General features: G+C 35.8%; 1 protein-coding gene across 1 annotated transcript in view; it reads left to right on the forward strand.

Annotated features, from left to right (window-relative positions):
* The window catches only part of CEMIP2 (cell migration inducing hyaluronidase 2), a 57263-nt gene that overhangs the window by 18203 nt on the left and 22508 nt on the right, over positions 1-16552 (forward strand). Inside the window, exons 2-10 of the mRNA XM_072404161.1 lie at positions 3192-3540; positions 4211-4351; positions 5620-6181; positions 6402-6571; positions 8008-8196; positions 11830-11999; positions 13620-13814; positions 14891-15096; positions 15653-15722. Of these exons, the coding sequence (XP_072260262.1) occupies positions 3210-3540; positions 4211-4351; positions 5620-6181; positions 6402-6571; positions 8008-8196; positions 11830-11999; positions 13620-13814; positions 14891-15096; positions 15653-15722 (2034 nt within the window). The 5' untranslated portion in view covers positions 3192-3209. The remainder of the gene's footprint in view (positions 1-3191; positions 3541-4210; positions 4352-5619; positions 6182-6401; positions 6572-8007; positions 8197-11829; positions 12000-13619; positions 13815-14890; positions 15097-15652; positions 15723-16552) is intronic.

The raw sequence follows: 16552 nt of genomic DNA on the forward strand, positions 1-16552 counted from the left end.
TCTCCATGTCATCAGTGTGAGGTGTTCTGTAGTTCACATTGATGAACTCGGCAGGATTGATAACACTCATTGAGATAATACTGCAGCCTCTCTAACCGATATATAACCAGTTTCAGTGAAACCAGAAACTGTGATAACATTATGTGACCATTTGAGTCCTAGAAGATTTCTTTTCCTCTTGTCCTAAACCCTAACTTCAACAAAAATAAACCTCAAAAAGCTAAACCTAAAAATAAATCCTCTAAACCTAAAATTCACACTGGACACTTTCAATTGCACATGATTTACTTCTGCTATTTCTGTCATTTCCATGTACTTTTATCTGATGGTCATCCAAGCCTCCTTCCTCTTCCCCAGCATTTCCTTTAAAGGGAAACTTGGAAGATAACTCTTTCCAGTTGTTTTTGTCCTAATTGATAAATAGGAATGTTTTTTTTCTCACTACGGGTCAGGGGAGATAATCAGCCTTTATTCCTATGAATGTAATGATTCATATTGTTGTTAATGTGTCGAATAAATAAATATCAATATATATGCCAAAGCCTTAAAACCACTGACAGGTGACGTAAAATACATTATCTGGTTACAATGACAGATGACTACGGTAGATACATTAGACTGCGAACCCATTTGAAGGACAGTTAATGATATGACTATGGACTTTGTAACACAAGGTGTAATAAATCAGCACGATATAAATACAAGTAAATAATATCAGTTGTCAGGGAGTGGGAAATCAAATCAAACAAATGAAAAGTGTTATCCTAAAGGTGATATGTTGGAAGCAAAACTTTTCGCATAGGCCAACTAATAATAGCATGTATTGTGGGTGTCCCTGGTATGTAGTGGTTAGTACCTACCTAAAGTGTCCAAGGAGGGACAACTGGTAAAATGAATGACATGGTCATAGTTGGAGGGGTTGTATAATTGTGATTATACATCATATTCTTTATGTTTCTGGTATACTTTTTAATATATTATTTTTTTTTTTATTTAAGTTTAAGGATGTCAGAGTGTAAGTATGTTTCTTGTTAGGTGATGTGTTTATAGTAGTGTTAACAAGAATGTACCACTCCTTTTCTCTGGGGTCGTTCATCTGGTTTTACTTACCAGCAGTAGTGGTAGTATGCCTGGGGCATCCCTAAACCCAGATGTTCAAAGTGTGTGAGACGTCAGTGTATCACAGCTGGGAAGACCTGTAATGGTATAATTTTCCAGTACTGGAAGTGGATAATGAAAGGGTGAAATGATCACTTTGCGTAATGATGTTTACCTGGCTATTCAAGGGTCTTATGACATCCATGACCTATGTTTGTAAAGAGGAACTTTTCTTTCATCTTAAGACAAGTAAAAAAATAATTTTTTTGTACAAGAGAATATAAATTCCAAGACATTTCTATTTACATTTAGAAAGGATTTCTGTAGACTGCAATTTGGCTGCAAAATTGCTTTATAGATACTATAGGAGAGATGTCTGTAACCCTGTATTAAAATTATTGATCTCCTGGGAGTCCATCGAGTTCCATATATCTCAATTTGTTATCAAGCAAATGTCAGAAATAGAGCTGGTTTTAGTGAATTTGGGTCATGGATGGGTTTTTAATTTGTGGAAAAACAAGGTTTAGGTTTTTATTATTTATATAGCGCCATCATATTACGCCGCAGCGCTGTACAAAGTCTATAGTCGTGTCGCTAACTGTCCCTCAAAGGGGCTCACAATCTAATGGTTCAACACGTTACCCTTTATTTGTCTTTAAAGCTAAACTCCAGGCAGAAATAAAATAAATAATTTAATGCAATTCTCCATGTTTATATTTAAGTAAAGACAGAAGACCTCCTCAGCATGTTGCTTCTCTTTTCACTGTCCAGTTACATGCTAGGGGAAGGGATAAGACATGTTTGGAACACTTAACTGTGTTCAGGAAAATGAAAAGAACAATGCCATTCAGCTAGGTAACAGGAAATTAATGACAGACACAACTTAATGTCATTCAGTAAGTGTTTTAAGCTTACATTAACTCCTCAGAGAAGAAGTCATGTCATGAGAAATGAGTTGGATGGGCTAGCATTTCTGACCTCCTGCAAATTTCTGATGACTGTATGCTGTGATTTACAAGTTTTACCCCTTTGACTCACTGTACTAGAACAAGTATGCCAAGAAATGTCAGAAGTCCTCATCTGCCTATTTTATTGGCCATAGTTATTTAAAAAGGAATACAGTAGCAATGCAGTTCCCCACGTCTCTCTTATGACAGGTTATCTTTTTAAAATGGAATAATACTTCAGCAAATTGACAGCCTGGTGTGTAAATCAATGCGTTGCGTCGTAAAGTTAACATTCATTATCAAGGACATCTGTATTTCGGCCCCCCACCCACGAGCAACTGTTTGCTGTTGGATAGAACAAATGTGTCTTCTGCTGAGCTCTTCATACCTGTCCCGCTTGTAATAACAGTTGTCTTGTAATCGGTATTCATTGTAACAAATGGAATGTCATGTTTGTGTAAGGCTCCTATTCAACACAGCAAACTGTGCCAAAGCTTGCCTCTAGTTAACTGCTACCTTCCCTCGTTTGTCAAATCACTCAGCCTAAAGTCTGTGACTGCCAAGTGTGCAGAAGGAAACTGTTCATCTTAGGTGGTTGTGTCAGTAATTGAAACATCTTGCATTATTGTACAGCGCTGCGTAATATGTTGGAGCTATATAAATCCTGTTTATTAATAATAATAATAATAATAATAATTATTCCTATTGTTACCATTTATTGTGTTTTATTGTGCACAGTCTTAAGTGACTGGAATAAGCAATTCTAATGAGTAAGTAGGTGAGTTGTGATTTGTTTTTTGAAAAAATAGACAGGGGTAATGCTTTAATGTGCAATCTTTTTAAGGGTCTAATCATATGACCCAAACAATCGAATTTCTCTATAACAAATGTTATAATTGCTCAGATGGTTAAAAAAGTTCTTTGCGCGTGAATTGAAAATTTTAATTATGTGCATTTCATAAGAAACCCGTAACATTTGGGCATTTAAATATAATAAATAGAGCCCTCTGTATTATTATTTTAGTACCAATGTTTTATTTTGTGCATTTTGGGTATTTTGGAAAGGTAATACTGTTAGCAGAGCTGATTGTTATTCCTTTATTATCAGATCTTCCTAAATCAATGTTTTTGCATTTTGTTTTACAGATTTGACATCGCATAACCATGCATTCAGTTGACCACAGAGGGGGCTCCCGGCTGTTTCTTCAGCCTCAAAATGGCGCCAACCTGCGCTCTCCAGGTTATGTGCCTGGCAGAATCGTTCCATTACGTCCACCACCTCTACCAAAGACTCAAGCATCAGCCAAATTCAATTCTGCAGGGCAAGAAGCACATGCAACATTCGGGTTCTCTAGAGATGAACAGAACAATCATGCACAGATCATTCGCAGGAGAAGACATAAAAACACTTTAATATGCTTTGCTATTTCCAGCTTGTCATTTTTTATCATCCTTGCGATTGTTCTAGGAATATCCTCAAAGTATGCTCCAGATGGTGAGTTCACAGTTTTATCTATTTATTTATTCTGTAAGTGGCGGTCATTGAAATTTTTTTTGTTTAACCTTTAGATTATCATAGAAACAAAGATTTTTGAAAATTTCACCCATCTGTTAAATTTGACAAAACATATTTATATGAAGTACCTGGTTGTATGAGATTAGCACAGCAGCGATTGTTCTAAAGCTCTCAGTATATAGCAAATACAGTTGCTACACAAGTCAGTTTAATGTCCTCAGCCAAGTTCAATGGGAAATATTTTATTTGTAAATGAATATACAGGAAACAATAAAATGATTCTCTAGTTTGTGTACTTGCACTTATTTGCTATTCCTATTTGAAGAGCTATGATGTTACTTTCTTTGGTAAAACTTCTGAGCTTCTATATCTGTCATGGGATGACTCAGTTAGGAAGGAATAGATACTGCTTCTTGTTATGAGTCAGGTTATTACAATACCCAAATCTGAATGGATGAAGTTGTGCTTTAACTAAATGTACATGGTTTCAGAATGTGACATATTTCACAAAGGAGTTGTAGCCCTAAAGTTAGCTAGAACTATAAAAAGTCTGCTAAAGCCCTACATTTTCAAACCTAATAAAAAAGAAGTAGTAAAAATATATTTAATACTTTTTTTTTCTTTTTTTGATGTTGGATTTTTATTATAGAAAACTGTCCAGATCAGAACTATTACCTTAGTAACTGGAATCCTGGACATGATGCCATAAAGAAGGTCGTCATAAAAAAAGGGGACCTTTTTCGATTGCAGTCAGACGCCACTGTGCATTCTATCATCATACAGAATGGAGGTTTGTATATTTTGGTAATGTACTGAGGGACTATAGTAAGTAGGGCACATCTAAAGGATGTGATTCAGATTTCTTCTAATTGCATGTAACTTTATTCCACCAGTGATGACTGTGTGTTTTGTCATTTGCAGTTTAAGCATTACATAAGTAGTAATTGGAAGATGTCTATTATGCTATGCTGTTTATCAAAGTTTGATTGTAGGATTAGGTCATGTAATCTCACCCGTTGGTGCTTGTTTGGCAATTTAATACAAGGAAAGCAACCACCCATCCCACAGCTGACACTGCAGAATGTAAAATATGGTTGGCAAATCTTGAAGGCAGAAATTACATTAGAGAAAGCAGAGAAGTTTTTGTTTTTTGTCATTGTCTTAGGCTAATTGTACACAGACTGTTTGCCCAGCTTTTCCTGTCTGATAATTGCCTCAGGGCTGATATTGGACGGGAATCCGGTGTGTGTACATCGCTCGTTGTCCATCGCTCATGGATTTGTTCTGGTGGATCTACAGACAACGAACGAGGATCATGAAAAATCCTTTCCAACAACAATTATTCCACGTGTGTTTGTAGCCCATGTATAAAATTCTCATTCATTCCAATGCCCCAGACCACACCAGAGCTTGTTCTTGATGGGCAGTAAAGAAAACACATTCTTTGAAAGTGCTAAAACGCCCATAAACACCCAAACACACTTATAAACACTCATGAATTGAGCGGTATAGGGCTTTTTGTGGATGTTTCAGTATTCTAACTCTTCTCTGCCACACATCTTGATTTAAAATGGCTATATAATATAAAATGGCTGTGTGGGCATTTTATAAGCTTCTAAATCAAGTTCAAGTTCTTGAGACTTAACCATACGCGTTGTAGAATATAAGTGCTATATAAATGCATACATATTTATTACAATTTATTGCTGCAGTATTGTTTTAAAAAACAGTGTTTGTTACATTAGTTAGGGATTCATTTTTGTGAAAAATGTTCATTTCATACTGCCATTGTCATTTTGTTTTGGTTGGAATGCAAATGGAACATATTATATGAAATGAAAATGAAGAATGTAATTTTCTAGCCAAACAAAATGGGAAAACTGTGTTATCATGCAACTTTTGTATCTCCTGTGGTGTAAACACACAGACAGACAGCAACATGTTTATTTTTGCACTTTATCTGGTATATGAAATCTTTTTTTCTTTTTTCAGCCTGCCAACCTGCATTGTATAATGATGTGATTGGTAGTAATTGAAGTTTATTCTAATATATTTTAGGGAAACTCATCTTTGAAGACAATGCAAATGGTTCCAAAAATATTACACTGAGAACTCGTTTTATCCTGATAAAGGATGGTGGAGCGCTCCATATTGGAGCAGAAAAATGCAGATATAAATCACAAGCAAATATTATCCTATATGGTAAATCTGATGAAGGAGACAGCGATCCAGTTTTTGGTAGGAAGTTCATTGGCGTGTCATCAGGTGGAACACTGGAGTTACATGGATCTCAAAAATTATCCTGGACTCTGTTGTCCAAATCTGTTAATTCATCTGGGCTGACAGTTGGATCTTACAGTTTCGAAAGAACGTTTTTGAGAGGACTGAATGTGAGAGTTGTTGATCAAGAAACAGCACAAGTTTTAGTCACTGAAAAGTTTGACACCTATGATTCTCAAAGTGAAAGTAAGAGGCTACAGGAATTTCTCAATGCATTGCCACCTGGTCGTATAGTTGCCATGGCTGTTGGGGACTCTGCAGAAAGAAATCTACACGAAGACACACGGTTAACGATCCAGCGTCTTCTTGGAAGTAATCTGGTCCGAGGTTTGGATTATAGGTATTGTTAACTGAATTATCTGCATGTCTTACCTGTTTATATACCTAAAAGCTCTATTCCTAAACCCCACACTCTGCATTTATTTATCTGTTTCATTAAGTTTACTTCACTATACAAAATATTTGTGACTTGTTCAGTGCCACGGCTTGAAGTCTATTGGTAAACAAAACTACAGTTCTACTTTTGTTACTTTTGTAATTGTATTTGGTTTTTAATGCAGGCAGGCTTGGGCTCTTGTTAATGTTATTGGTGGAAGCAACACTTCATGCAGTGAAAGTACCAGAGACTATGAGAATCACAGCACAGGAGGAAAGGCAGAGGCCATGAACGTTTTCACCACATTGGATGGGCAAAAGTTTGCTGTAAAAGCATACAGTGAATGGAAGGATGGTATGTACCACTTGTATGCAATGATTATTTCAATCTGCAGTAAATGTTACCATGACCCCTTTTTCTCTTTGGTCCAGTACAGCATGCCTGGTCTAGGACTTTTTTTTTTACTAAACTTTCTTAATAGAACGCCGCTAAATGAATAGTTTCCAACAAAAATGTTTTGTGGAATCCTTTTGTAAATGACTATGTACATTATGTGCATCTAGAGCAGCGTATCTCAACCAGGGTTCCTCCAGACCTTTCTTGGGGTTCCTTAAGTAATGAGCAAATTGTGACTCTTGGAGTATTTTAAGTGACACCAATGGCCTTTATGGTCATATGTATGAGTAACATTCATCCCACTGGCCAGCAATGTAAGAGGCATTCTTCCTATTGAACACCAGTACCATGTACTGTGAGCTGTGGATATACTAATTATAGCAGGGGTTCCCTAAAACCTGAAAGTTATTTCAAGGGTTCCCCCATGTAAAAAAGGTTGAAAAACCCTGGTCTAGATCATCCATGGAACCACTCTGAATTCTATGAACACTGCCTCTTGTTAGGGCCTGTGTCAGCACACTTTGAACAAATTGCTTCTAACATCAGTGTGATGAAATCATTCAGAATAAATTTCATTTGCATTTGTTCTGCACTTTTTCTGCTTCAATTGACTTTTTGCATTCCTATGCACAGAGAAGCAGTTGTAAAGTTAAAAAAAACTGCCCACATTAGCCCTAAAACTAGGTTTACATGTGGTGGGGACCTCAAATCCTTTTTTAGTTGGCTCCAAAATTACATATGTGATACATGAAAGGTAAGTGTCAAATAAATAGGAACTGGACAGCAATAACTCTCACAATAAAAATTGCTCTATATATTCCTATATACATGGCCAAATGTTAAAGTTAAAGGTTGCATTTTATGATCAATCATAGTTCATTCATGTACTTCACTTTCATAATGACAATAAAACCTTCACAATGAGCATTCTTAAATAGTTTTTCATAATGCTTTTTTTTTTTTTTTTTTTAAGTTTGTGTGTATAGTAAATAAAGATGCTTATATTTTAATGATTACATGTTTCTTCTGTAGTTTTACTACGTTTTGGGCGGGGAATACAATGAGGTTGATCTATTAAAGATGTTTGGGCTGTTCCCTTTTCAAGGGATGCTGTGATTGAGGTGTAGCTCAGCAAGCATTAAACATATTTTTTTTTTTTTCAGTTCCATCCTTGTGATTGGGTATTCTTTCTAAACAGAAATGTACCCACTTTTACTACGTGAACTCTGAGTAGAGTGATAATTTGCTAAGTGAATAGCCTGAGTTCTTCCCAAATCAAGTTAAAATGTTGATATTATTTGCTTGGAAGGGTTCAGAACCGCATGTTCCAATATAGCACAAGAGCAAGTCCTGTTGCTGTTACTGCTAATTGTTTATTTCTTTGTTTTCTGCAGGTAAAGCCTTTTCTGGCTTTTTTGTAGAAGCTGTTGATGGCATTATATTGGATCTCATGGATGATGTTCGCAGTTGGCAGCCAGGAGATCAAATCGTTGTTTCCAGCACCGACTATTCCATGTATCAAGCTGAAGAATTTACACTTCTCCCTTGTCCAGAATGTAACAAATTTCAAGTCAAAGTAAAAGGTGCATTTGTGTTTAACTTTATTTTTAAGTTTTATTTAATGGTGGGTATGATGAAAAATGAAAGTAATAGTTCAATTTTGCTTTTGTCAATAAATCTTTCCCTTTATGGTACTTATATTGTTGCTTTGGTTGTAAATTTAAGAGCATATCTTAAAAGCAGTAAATGTGACATTTATCAAGAATTTTACTGGTATTTATTAATTCACTGTATAATACAATATGCTAGAAAGATTCACCTGCAGTGAATTTTATCATGGGCATAAATGGTATCACTTCAACTGTGCTTTTGTTATTACTGAATGTAAACACTGAATCCAGTAAATTATTACTAAAAGTGTAGACTTCTAAATACCAAACATAACTGAGGGTAATGCCATTTAATGGCTAACTATAGTGAAAATTATATTAGGCTTTTAAGACATAAAGATACGTTGTCTGGCTGGTTAAATTAGCATTTTTTGACCTACAAAATTCCAACTGTGTGAAGCCATCTGTGACACTGAATGAGATACAGTAGTTGGTGCCTGGAACTGAGCAAAATCTACACATGGTGACAGTCTTCAAAGCATAGCACAATTAGGACTTTTATAGAAGGGCCAAGGGGCAAATTTTCTGGTTCTTCCTTGCACTAAATGATATTAGAATAGTGTCCACATTATACAGAGTAAAGTAATTTAGTAGATTTAATTTAGCCAAAAGCTCATACATTCTGTAAGTGAAGTGTAAGTCTCTTTGTGCCAGCTAAGTAAAGTGAACTAATAGTACATGTTGGCACCAGTACTACAATAAAAATATATGTCTGTGTTAATCTGAAGTTTACTCTATAGCAAGAATAGTGGAAGACTTTAATATAAGCCTCTGCTTTGATCTCTACATATAACACAATCATTACAAACTTTTTTTCTAATTTTGGTTCTGTACACTACCACAACTATTTTAAATGAAACAACTCAGATGCAGTTAAATTGCAGACTTTCAGCTTTAATTCAGTGGGTTGAACAAAAAGATTGCATAAAAATGTGAGGAACTAAAGCCTTTTTTTACACAATAACTTCATTTCAGGGGCTCAAAAGTAATTGGACAATTGACTCAAAGGCTATTTCATGGGCTGGTGTGGGCAATTCCTTCCTTATGTCATTGTCAATTAAGTAGATAAAAGGCCTGGAGTAGATTTTGCTGTGAACAGACAACATGCGGTCAAAGGAGCTCTCCATGCAGGTGAAACAAGCCATCCTTAAGCTGCAAAAAAACATCTGAGAAATTGCTACAATATTAGGAGTGGCCAAATCTACAGTTTGGTACATCATGAGAAACAAACAAAGCACTGGTGAACTCAGCAGCACCAAAAGACCTGGACGTCCATGGAAGACAACAGTGGTGGATGATCACAGAATAATTTCCATGGTGAAGAGAAACCCCTTCACAACAGCCAAGTGAACAACACTCTCCAGGAAGTAGGCGTATCGATATCCAAGTCTACCATAAAGAGAAGACTGCATGAAAGTAAATACAGAGGGTGCACTGCAAGGCTAGATTGGACTTTGCTCAAAAACATCTAAAAAAGCCAGCATCTGGTGATGTCCATGAGTTCAAGACTAAAGGCTGTCATTGCCAGCAAAGGGTTTTCAACCAAGTATTAGAAATGAACCTTTTATTTTCAGCTTTTTAATTTGTCCAATTACCTTTGAGCCCCTGAAATGAAGTGATTGTCTAAAAAAGGCTTTAGTTCCACATTTTTGTGCAATCTTTTTGTTCAACCCACTGAGTTAAAGCAGAAAGTCTGCAGTTCAAATGCATCTGAGTTGTTTCATTTAAAATTAATTGTAGTAATGTACAGAACCAAAATTAGAAAAAAGTTGTCTCTGTCCAAATGTTTATGGACCTAACTGTACCCTTTATTTAAGTAACCTGCATGTGTGCAGGATGTGCAACATGTGTTTGCCCAATCTGATTATTCACAGTCATGAAATGTTAAAAGGTAGGAAAATTGGAAGTGTCATTAATTTTTTTGTGAATTGAAGAGAGTGTGTTACTGTATATTGTAATGCAGCACAAAGAAGGAGTGTCAGTGGTGTGTTAAGATACCAATATTATTAATAATAATACTACACAGTATTTTTTATAGTGCCATCATATTACGCAGTGCTGTACAAAGTCCATAGTCATGTCACTAGCTGTCCCTCAAGGGGGTTTACAATCTAATGTTCCTACCATAGTCATTTGTCTTTAATACAGTCTACAGTCAATTTTTTTAGGTGTAGCTAAATAACCTAATTTCCTGTTTTTGGGATGTGGGAGGAAAAAGGAGTACTCTGAGGAAACCCACGCAGACACAGGGAGAGCCTGCAAACTCCATTCAGATAGTGTCCTGACCGAGATTTGAACCTGGGACTTAGCACTGCAAGGGCCAGAGCACTTGCCTCTGAGCCACCTCGCTGCTAATGAACAGCGTTTATATAGCGCCAACATATTATGCAGCGCTGTACATTAAATAGAGGTTGCAAATGACAGACAGATGCAGACAGTGACCCAGGAGGAGAGGAGAGAATAGGCAGCGAGATATGTAGCGGTGGAAGTAGTGAGGGTTTTAAAAGACATAAGAAGACAGGTATGCAAGATTAAAAAAATGGGTTTTGAGTGCTCTTTTAAATGAGCAGAAAGTAGGAGCAATCCGAATAGGACGAGGAGGACCATTCCAGAGAGTCTGGGCAGCTCTAGAAAAGTCTTGGAGCTGTGCCTATGATGAGGATATGAGTGAGGAAGTCATTCGTCATGTCACTAATAACTTGTGTGATGCATTGCCATGCACACATGACATGACATAATACACTTGCACTCAAGTGGCAGTGACTGTTAAAAACACACAGGACAATGCACCTGAAGGACTTTAGTTTTGGCTGAGCTTCCTAATTCAGAGCATCACCCCAAGCTCAGTTCGCAAACTGAGCACTGTATAAAACTGTGCTGTATGAATGGGTTTTTTTTTTCTTTTACAGAATGGATTATTCTTGTCAGTTTTAAATTGCTTTTAGATTATTTATTGTTGGCAGTTTAGAATAAGTGGTTCCTAGCAGAGATCTCTCTGGAAAAAACTGTTTCAGGGAACAGGGAAAATGTGTCATAGCATTTTCAAATAATTTACAGTATAAATCTCCAGTATAATGCAGTTTTCCAGAGAGTAACATCAGGCTGGATTTTACAAATAGAAATATTTGTTTTGAAGCAGGAAAATGTCAATAAGGATTTTTATAAACAATGTTGCCTTTGTGAGGTTACAAAAGACACTGAGCCAGAGTAACCCATGTTTAGGTTTTAGAGGTCTGTTTTCCTTTTTATTTTAAGTTTGCTGCAGTATTCTAAATCTTTATGTAGTCTGTAATGAAAATGACTTAGTTCTAGGATAATGATCCAGATTTATTTCTTTAAAAAATGACATATCCTTAAGCTGTTGGACTATATTCTCCCAAAGACAATATTAGCAGGGCTGCCTGTATGATCTGCAATATGTTTTCTGACCTCTGTTATCTCAGCTATTATGTACAGTTGTGAATCTGGCATGTGGAAATGCACTACTATGGTATTCTATGTGTCCATCTTTTGTTATAAGTCATTTTCTTTTCTTTCAAACATTAGAGACGCCTTTGTACTTCCATATGGGGGAAATTACAGATGGGCTGGATATGCGAGCAGAAGTGGGCGACCTTACTAGGAATATTGTGATCCAAGGTGAAATGGAGAAGGCTTGCTATGGAAGTAACCATTGTCAGTTTTTCAACTATGACACTTTTGGAGGCCATATTAAGGTTTGTTTACTTCTTGTAATGGTATTTGTTGCTGTGGTATTGGTGTGCTGCTCATATGCAGAGTGGTATTATTTAATATTATTTAATTTAATGGTATAAATTTGACAGTGTCATACAATTGAAGAACCTTGGCCTTTCACTATAACAGGAATGTACAGTGCAATGACTTTTGATAGAATTAAAGTACTGGACCTCCTACATTTAAGCTAGATATCATCCTATGTTAAGAGAAGAGATTTTTTGAGAGGGGTTCTGATGGTGGGATTAGCGAGGTTTTAGGTATGTATTCGTAAATACTAAACGTTAGGTTACATAGTCAAGTGTAAGCAAATGACCCTACAGAACATTTTTATGCAACCCGGTAATTTTCTATCTAGATGGTAGAAAAATATGCAATTCCATTTGGTGTTTTATTCACCCATATTAACAGCTTCAATTCTTTTTATGTCAGCTTATAGTTATTAGAAGCTGCAGTTGAAACTCTATACATTGATCAAGCAGTGTCTTTGTTAAAAGCCAGCACTACAATATAGGCTCTGTGTTTGGGTACCCCAAGACAAGTAGAATTTCAAACTAAGAAAAATCATATGTTGCAGAAAGGATGCACACTGCTCCAGTAAAATATTTATTGAAAGGTGCCTTTTGCGCTATTTGGGAACTGTTTTGTCCTTTATGAATTTTATATCATCAATGTAAAATACTACATTTTTGTAAATAATTTGATGCTTTCCTTGCTGTGTGGTTGAGTTACAGTTATATACACAGCACTATAATCAATTACAGTATGAAATTGTTGCTTTTGACCAGTACAGTTGTTCTTTTTTTATTGCACAGCAGAAGCCTTTTCAAAGTATGTATATTTCATTGACTCCTTTTTCTTTATTATGAGATTCTCTTCTTTCCTACATCCTATTTACATTACCTTCCTTTGATCCTTTGGAAAACTGGACACAGTGCTCTATTCTGCTTGTTGTATTATGCTAGGCACTGGAAGCAATGTGTGGGATGTCATGAAAAGAAAGCAAAGGCCAAGCACATCTTGGAAACCTAAATGGTGAATCTGAACAGAAATTGTGCAGATCTCTTACCACTCTGAAATGAAATATTTAGTGAAATAATTGCAATGTGTATGTAGTTACATCATGATTTGTTATAATCGTACAGTTTATTTAGTGTTTATGGAAATGTGCAAATTAAATGTTATTTTGAAATCATTACTGAATCCAAAATGTTTACAAATTGTCACATACTCAGTTGGTGCCTGTGTATTTTTAGATGCAAAATTACTAGAAAAATAATTTACTTCACTAATTGCAGTAAGGCAAAAGTTATAATCAATATTTGCACACTATAAATCTTTATCTAAACTATTCAATGGAACTCTCTTTGGTTTATTAAATGAGCAGTGAGGAAAATGTTGCACTTCTCTGTTCTCAGTTACACAGTGCATAGAAGATTCATAGACTGCTTCTCACACCTGCAAACTGGTTTAAAATCTAAAGGATGTATACACAAAAAGATACTTAGATAGTGTAAGGAACTGGTAAAGAATATAACAATCTTATAATTGGAACTATATTCTTCCCGAAATGTCAAATACTTAAAATGTCCTTCCTATAGATTTTACAGAACTATACTTCTGTCCATCTGTCCAACGTTGAACTGAAGAACATGGGTCAGCAGATCATGGGAAGCTACCCTGTGCACTTTCACTTATGTGGGGATGTGGATGACTCCAATACTTATGTGGAAGGCTTGTCCATTCATCATAGCTTTTCCAGATGTGTCACAGTCCATGGAACTAATGGCTTGTTGGTATGTAGGTTATGTCATATATTAAGTTTTTTTGTTTTTTTTTATGACATATTTGCTAGTTTATTATTATATTAATCAAGCTAACCTGAAGGCTGCTACCAATTCAGCTTTATATTTTTATTCTACCTAATAAATATGACTTGATATAGACAGGACATATGAAAATGGGGGTTCAGTTGTCTCCTCTAAGTCTGCTTTATAAAATGATTGTGTTGCATTCACAGCAACAAGTGATGTCAAATTTTCAGTATTACTTTGTGTGTCCAAAAAAATAAATGGTTTCCCCCTAAGCTACTAAGAAATCTGTGCCTGTATGCTTTGTTTTGCTGCGCTTGGCTGGAGCGGAAAGTATACTTGCATAGTCATTAACATAGACCAGGGTTTTTATTGCCTTTTGCATGCATTTGGATCATACAGTCATAAACCCTGTCCTAAAAGCATCAACTGATAAATACAGTGTTTGTCACAGATTGTTTCCTTTTAATAGATCTGTGTGTGGGGAAAAAACTGCTCAATAAAGCCATGAGGGTTGACCTCAAAACTGGTATTGAATCTGTTTAGCACAGTTACCATAAACATGTAACTACATTCAGTGTTTTTCATATGTGTCCTTAGAAAATGATGACATGTTGTTCTGAAATTTTGCTGACTCATTAACTTGGTAATTAATTTTTTTAGCTATGCAGTCAGGTAATGGTGTTGACATTTCTTGGAACACATAAGATCTTGTAGCCAATCTGCTTGGCGCTGAGACAGATATACCCATTGCCAGAAGCAGGACGATATGTCCATGGAATAAGAGCCAGTCCAGTAAGCAATATAGTTTTTAAATAAAGTACAAGCCATAGAACTTTTTTTCTGCCAGAGTTGCTTCAGACATCTGTTTCATGTTACATTTATTTGTGGCTTCCACATATACAAGTTAGTATATTGTAAACTCATGTCACAATATGTGCGGTTTAGGCATTGAGAGGTGTAGTCTAATGTAGTATTTTCATATATATAATTTTTTTGCCCTCCACACTGCTTAAGTTCTTCATTAAATAGTCATCAGATGTAATTTCTTATTTTTGCAGATAAAAGACACAATTGGCTATGACACACTGGGCCATTGTTTCTTCCTGGAGGATGGTATAGAACAAAGGAACACTCTGTTTCACAACCTCGGACTTGTTACTAAGCCAGGCACTTTATTGCCCACAGACCGAAATAGCACTATGTGTACAGCCATGAAGGATAAAGTATATGGAAACTACATCCCCAATCCAGCCACCGACTGCATGTAAGTATTTGGCAATACAGCAGTAAGACATGAAATGGATCTGAAAGAGTTTGGCAACAACAATCTGAGTTACAGGTGGCCTAGATTATGTATTTTAAATATATATTGCCAGAACCTGCAATATTCTAAAGGCTCATTTATACATTGAAGCTTCATTGGCCTGTGGTAGTTATTCCGCAGGTTAATGTCATAAAAATGAGCTGCTAATCTCACCTAATGACACCTAAATGGTGCATGGAGCGTTTTTGGTACTGCAGTGGACAGTAATTAATGCTAGTTAGAGAAGGTGCTAGCATTGGGGTGCATTTTGGAATAAATGGCACTTCATATCGCCAACATACTTCATCATCTGTTGCAGCAGTTCAATAGTGTGACTGGGTCCTAAGAGAAGACAGGTAGCTGATATCAGTAGCATATATTTGTGAGAAGTATAAAGTTCAAATTTGTACGCAAGCACTGACTGTATGATAGAAACAGAATAAATAATGCACTGTTTATTTTAAATAAATATATTCCAATAGCTTATTTTTGTTTTTTGTTTTTTTGTTCCTTTTAGGGCAGTATCAACATTTTGGATTGCAAATCCCAACAATAATCTCATTAACAATGCAGCAGCTGGCTCTCAGGTATGCTACATATTTTTTTTTATTACAGATGTATGTATACTGACCTTTCATATGTACTCCAGTTTTTTTTTCTCCCCAAATCTAAATGCAAGGGTATCGGAATTTAGTTATCTGTTATTCCGGCCTCCTAGAAAGTCTTAATTCAATAAATATTTTAAACTACTGTGATAAATTAGCAGGCATCTACAGACAACTTGCTCGTTAATTTGTTCCAGAAATCACTAACCTGGGTGATCTATTTAAATATTCATTGATCTTGAAATCCTGCTCTCCTTTCCTTTTTGTCCTACCCTCATTTCCTTAGTTAAGACTCCACCCATACTGTTTAAATTGATTCTGCTTTTGGGTTATTTTTGGAAATTGCTTCCTTTTAATAATGGTGATAACCGTGGCTTGGACATCAGACATTCAGCACGAAGGATGTTGGTTGTCATTTATCATTCAGAAGTGTTATAAAATGATCTACAGAATGGTATTTGAAGAATTTGGTGTGTTGTTGCCTGCACTTTTTTAAATAATAAGCTGTAAAAAGCAATCTTGTTTTTACAATTACTGTTTCAGATTTAATGACCCATGAGCAATTACATTTACTTTAACTGCCTATCTTTGTTTTACTTCTAATGTTCATAATTGATTGAGGAAACCTATGTAAATTAATAGGCATTGGCTCTTATATTGGCAAAAACTGAATGTAAAAAAAGATATCTTAATTAGTGAATCAGGAACCATAGTGAATCAGTGGCCTCTTCAATAATCCTTTTTGTAGTGTTAAAATTAGGATGTTGTTTTTCTCTACTGAAAGTGTTTCATTCAAAGTATTTTTCAAGAAC

This window comes from Pyxicephalus adspersus, chromosome 3, assembly GCF_032062135.1.
Source record: "Pyxicephalus adspersus chromosome 3, UCB_Pads_2.0, whole genome shotgun sequence".
Taxonomy (NCBI): Eukaryota; Metazoa; Chordata; class Amphibia; order Anura; family Pyxicephalidae; genus Pyxicephalus; species Pyxicephalus adspersus.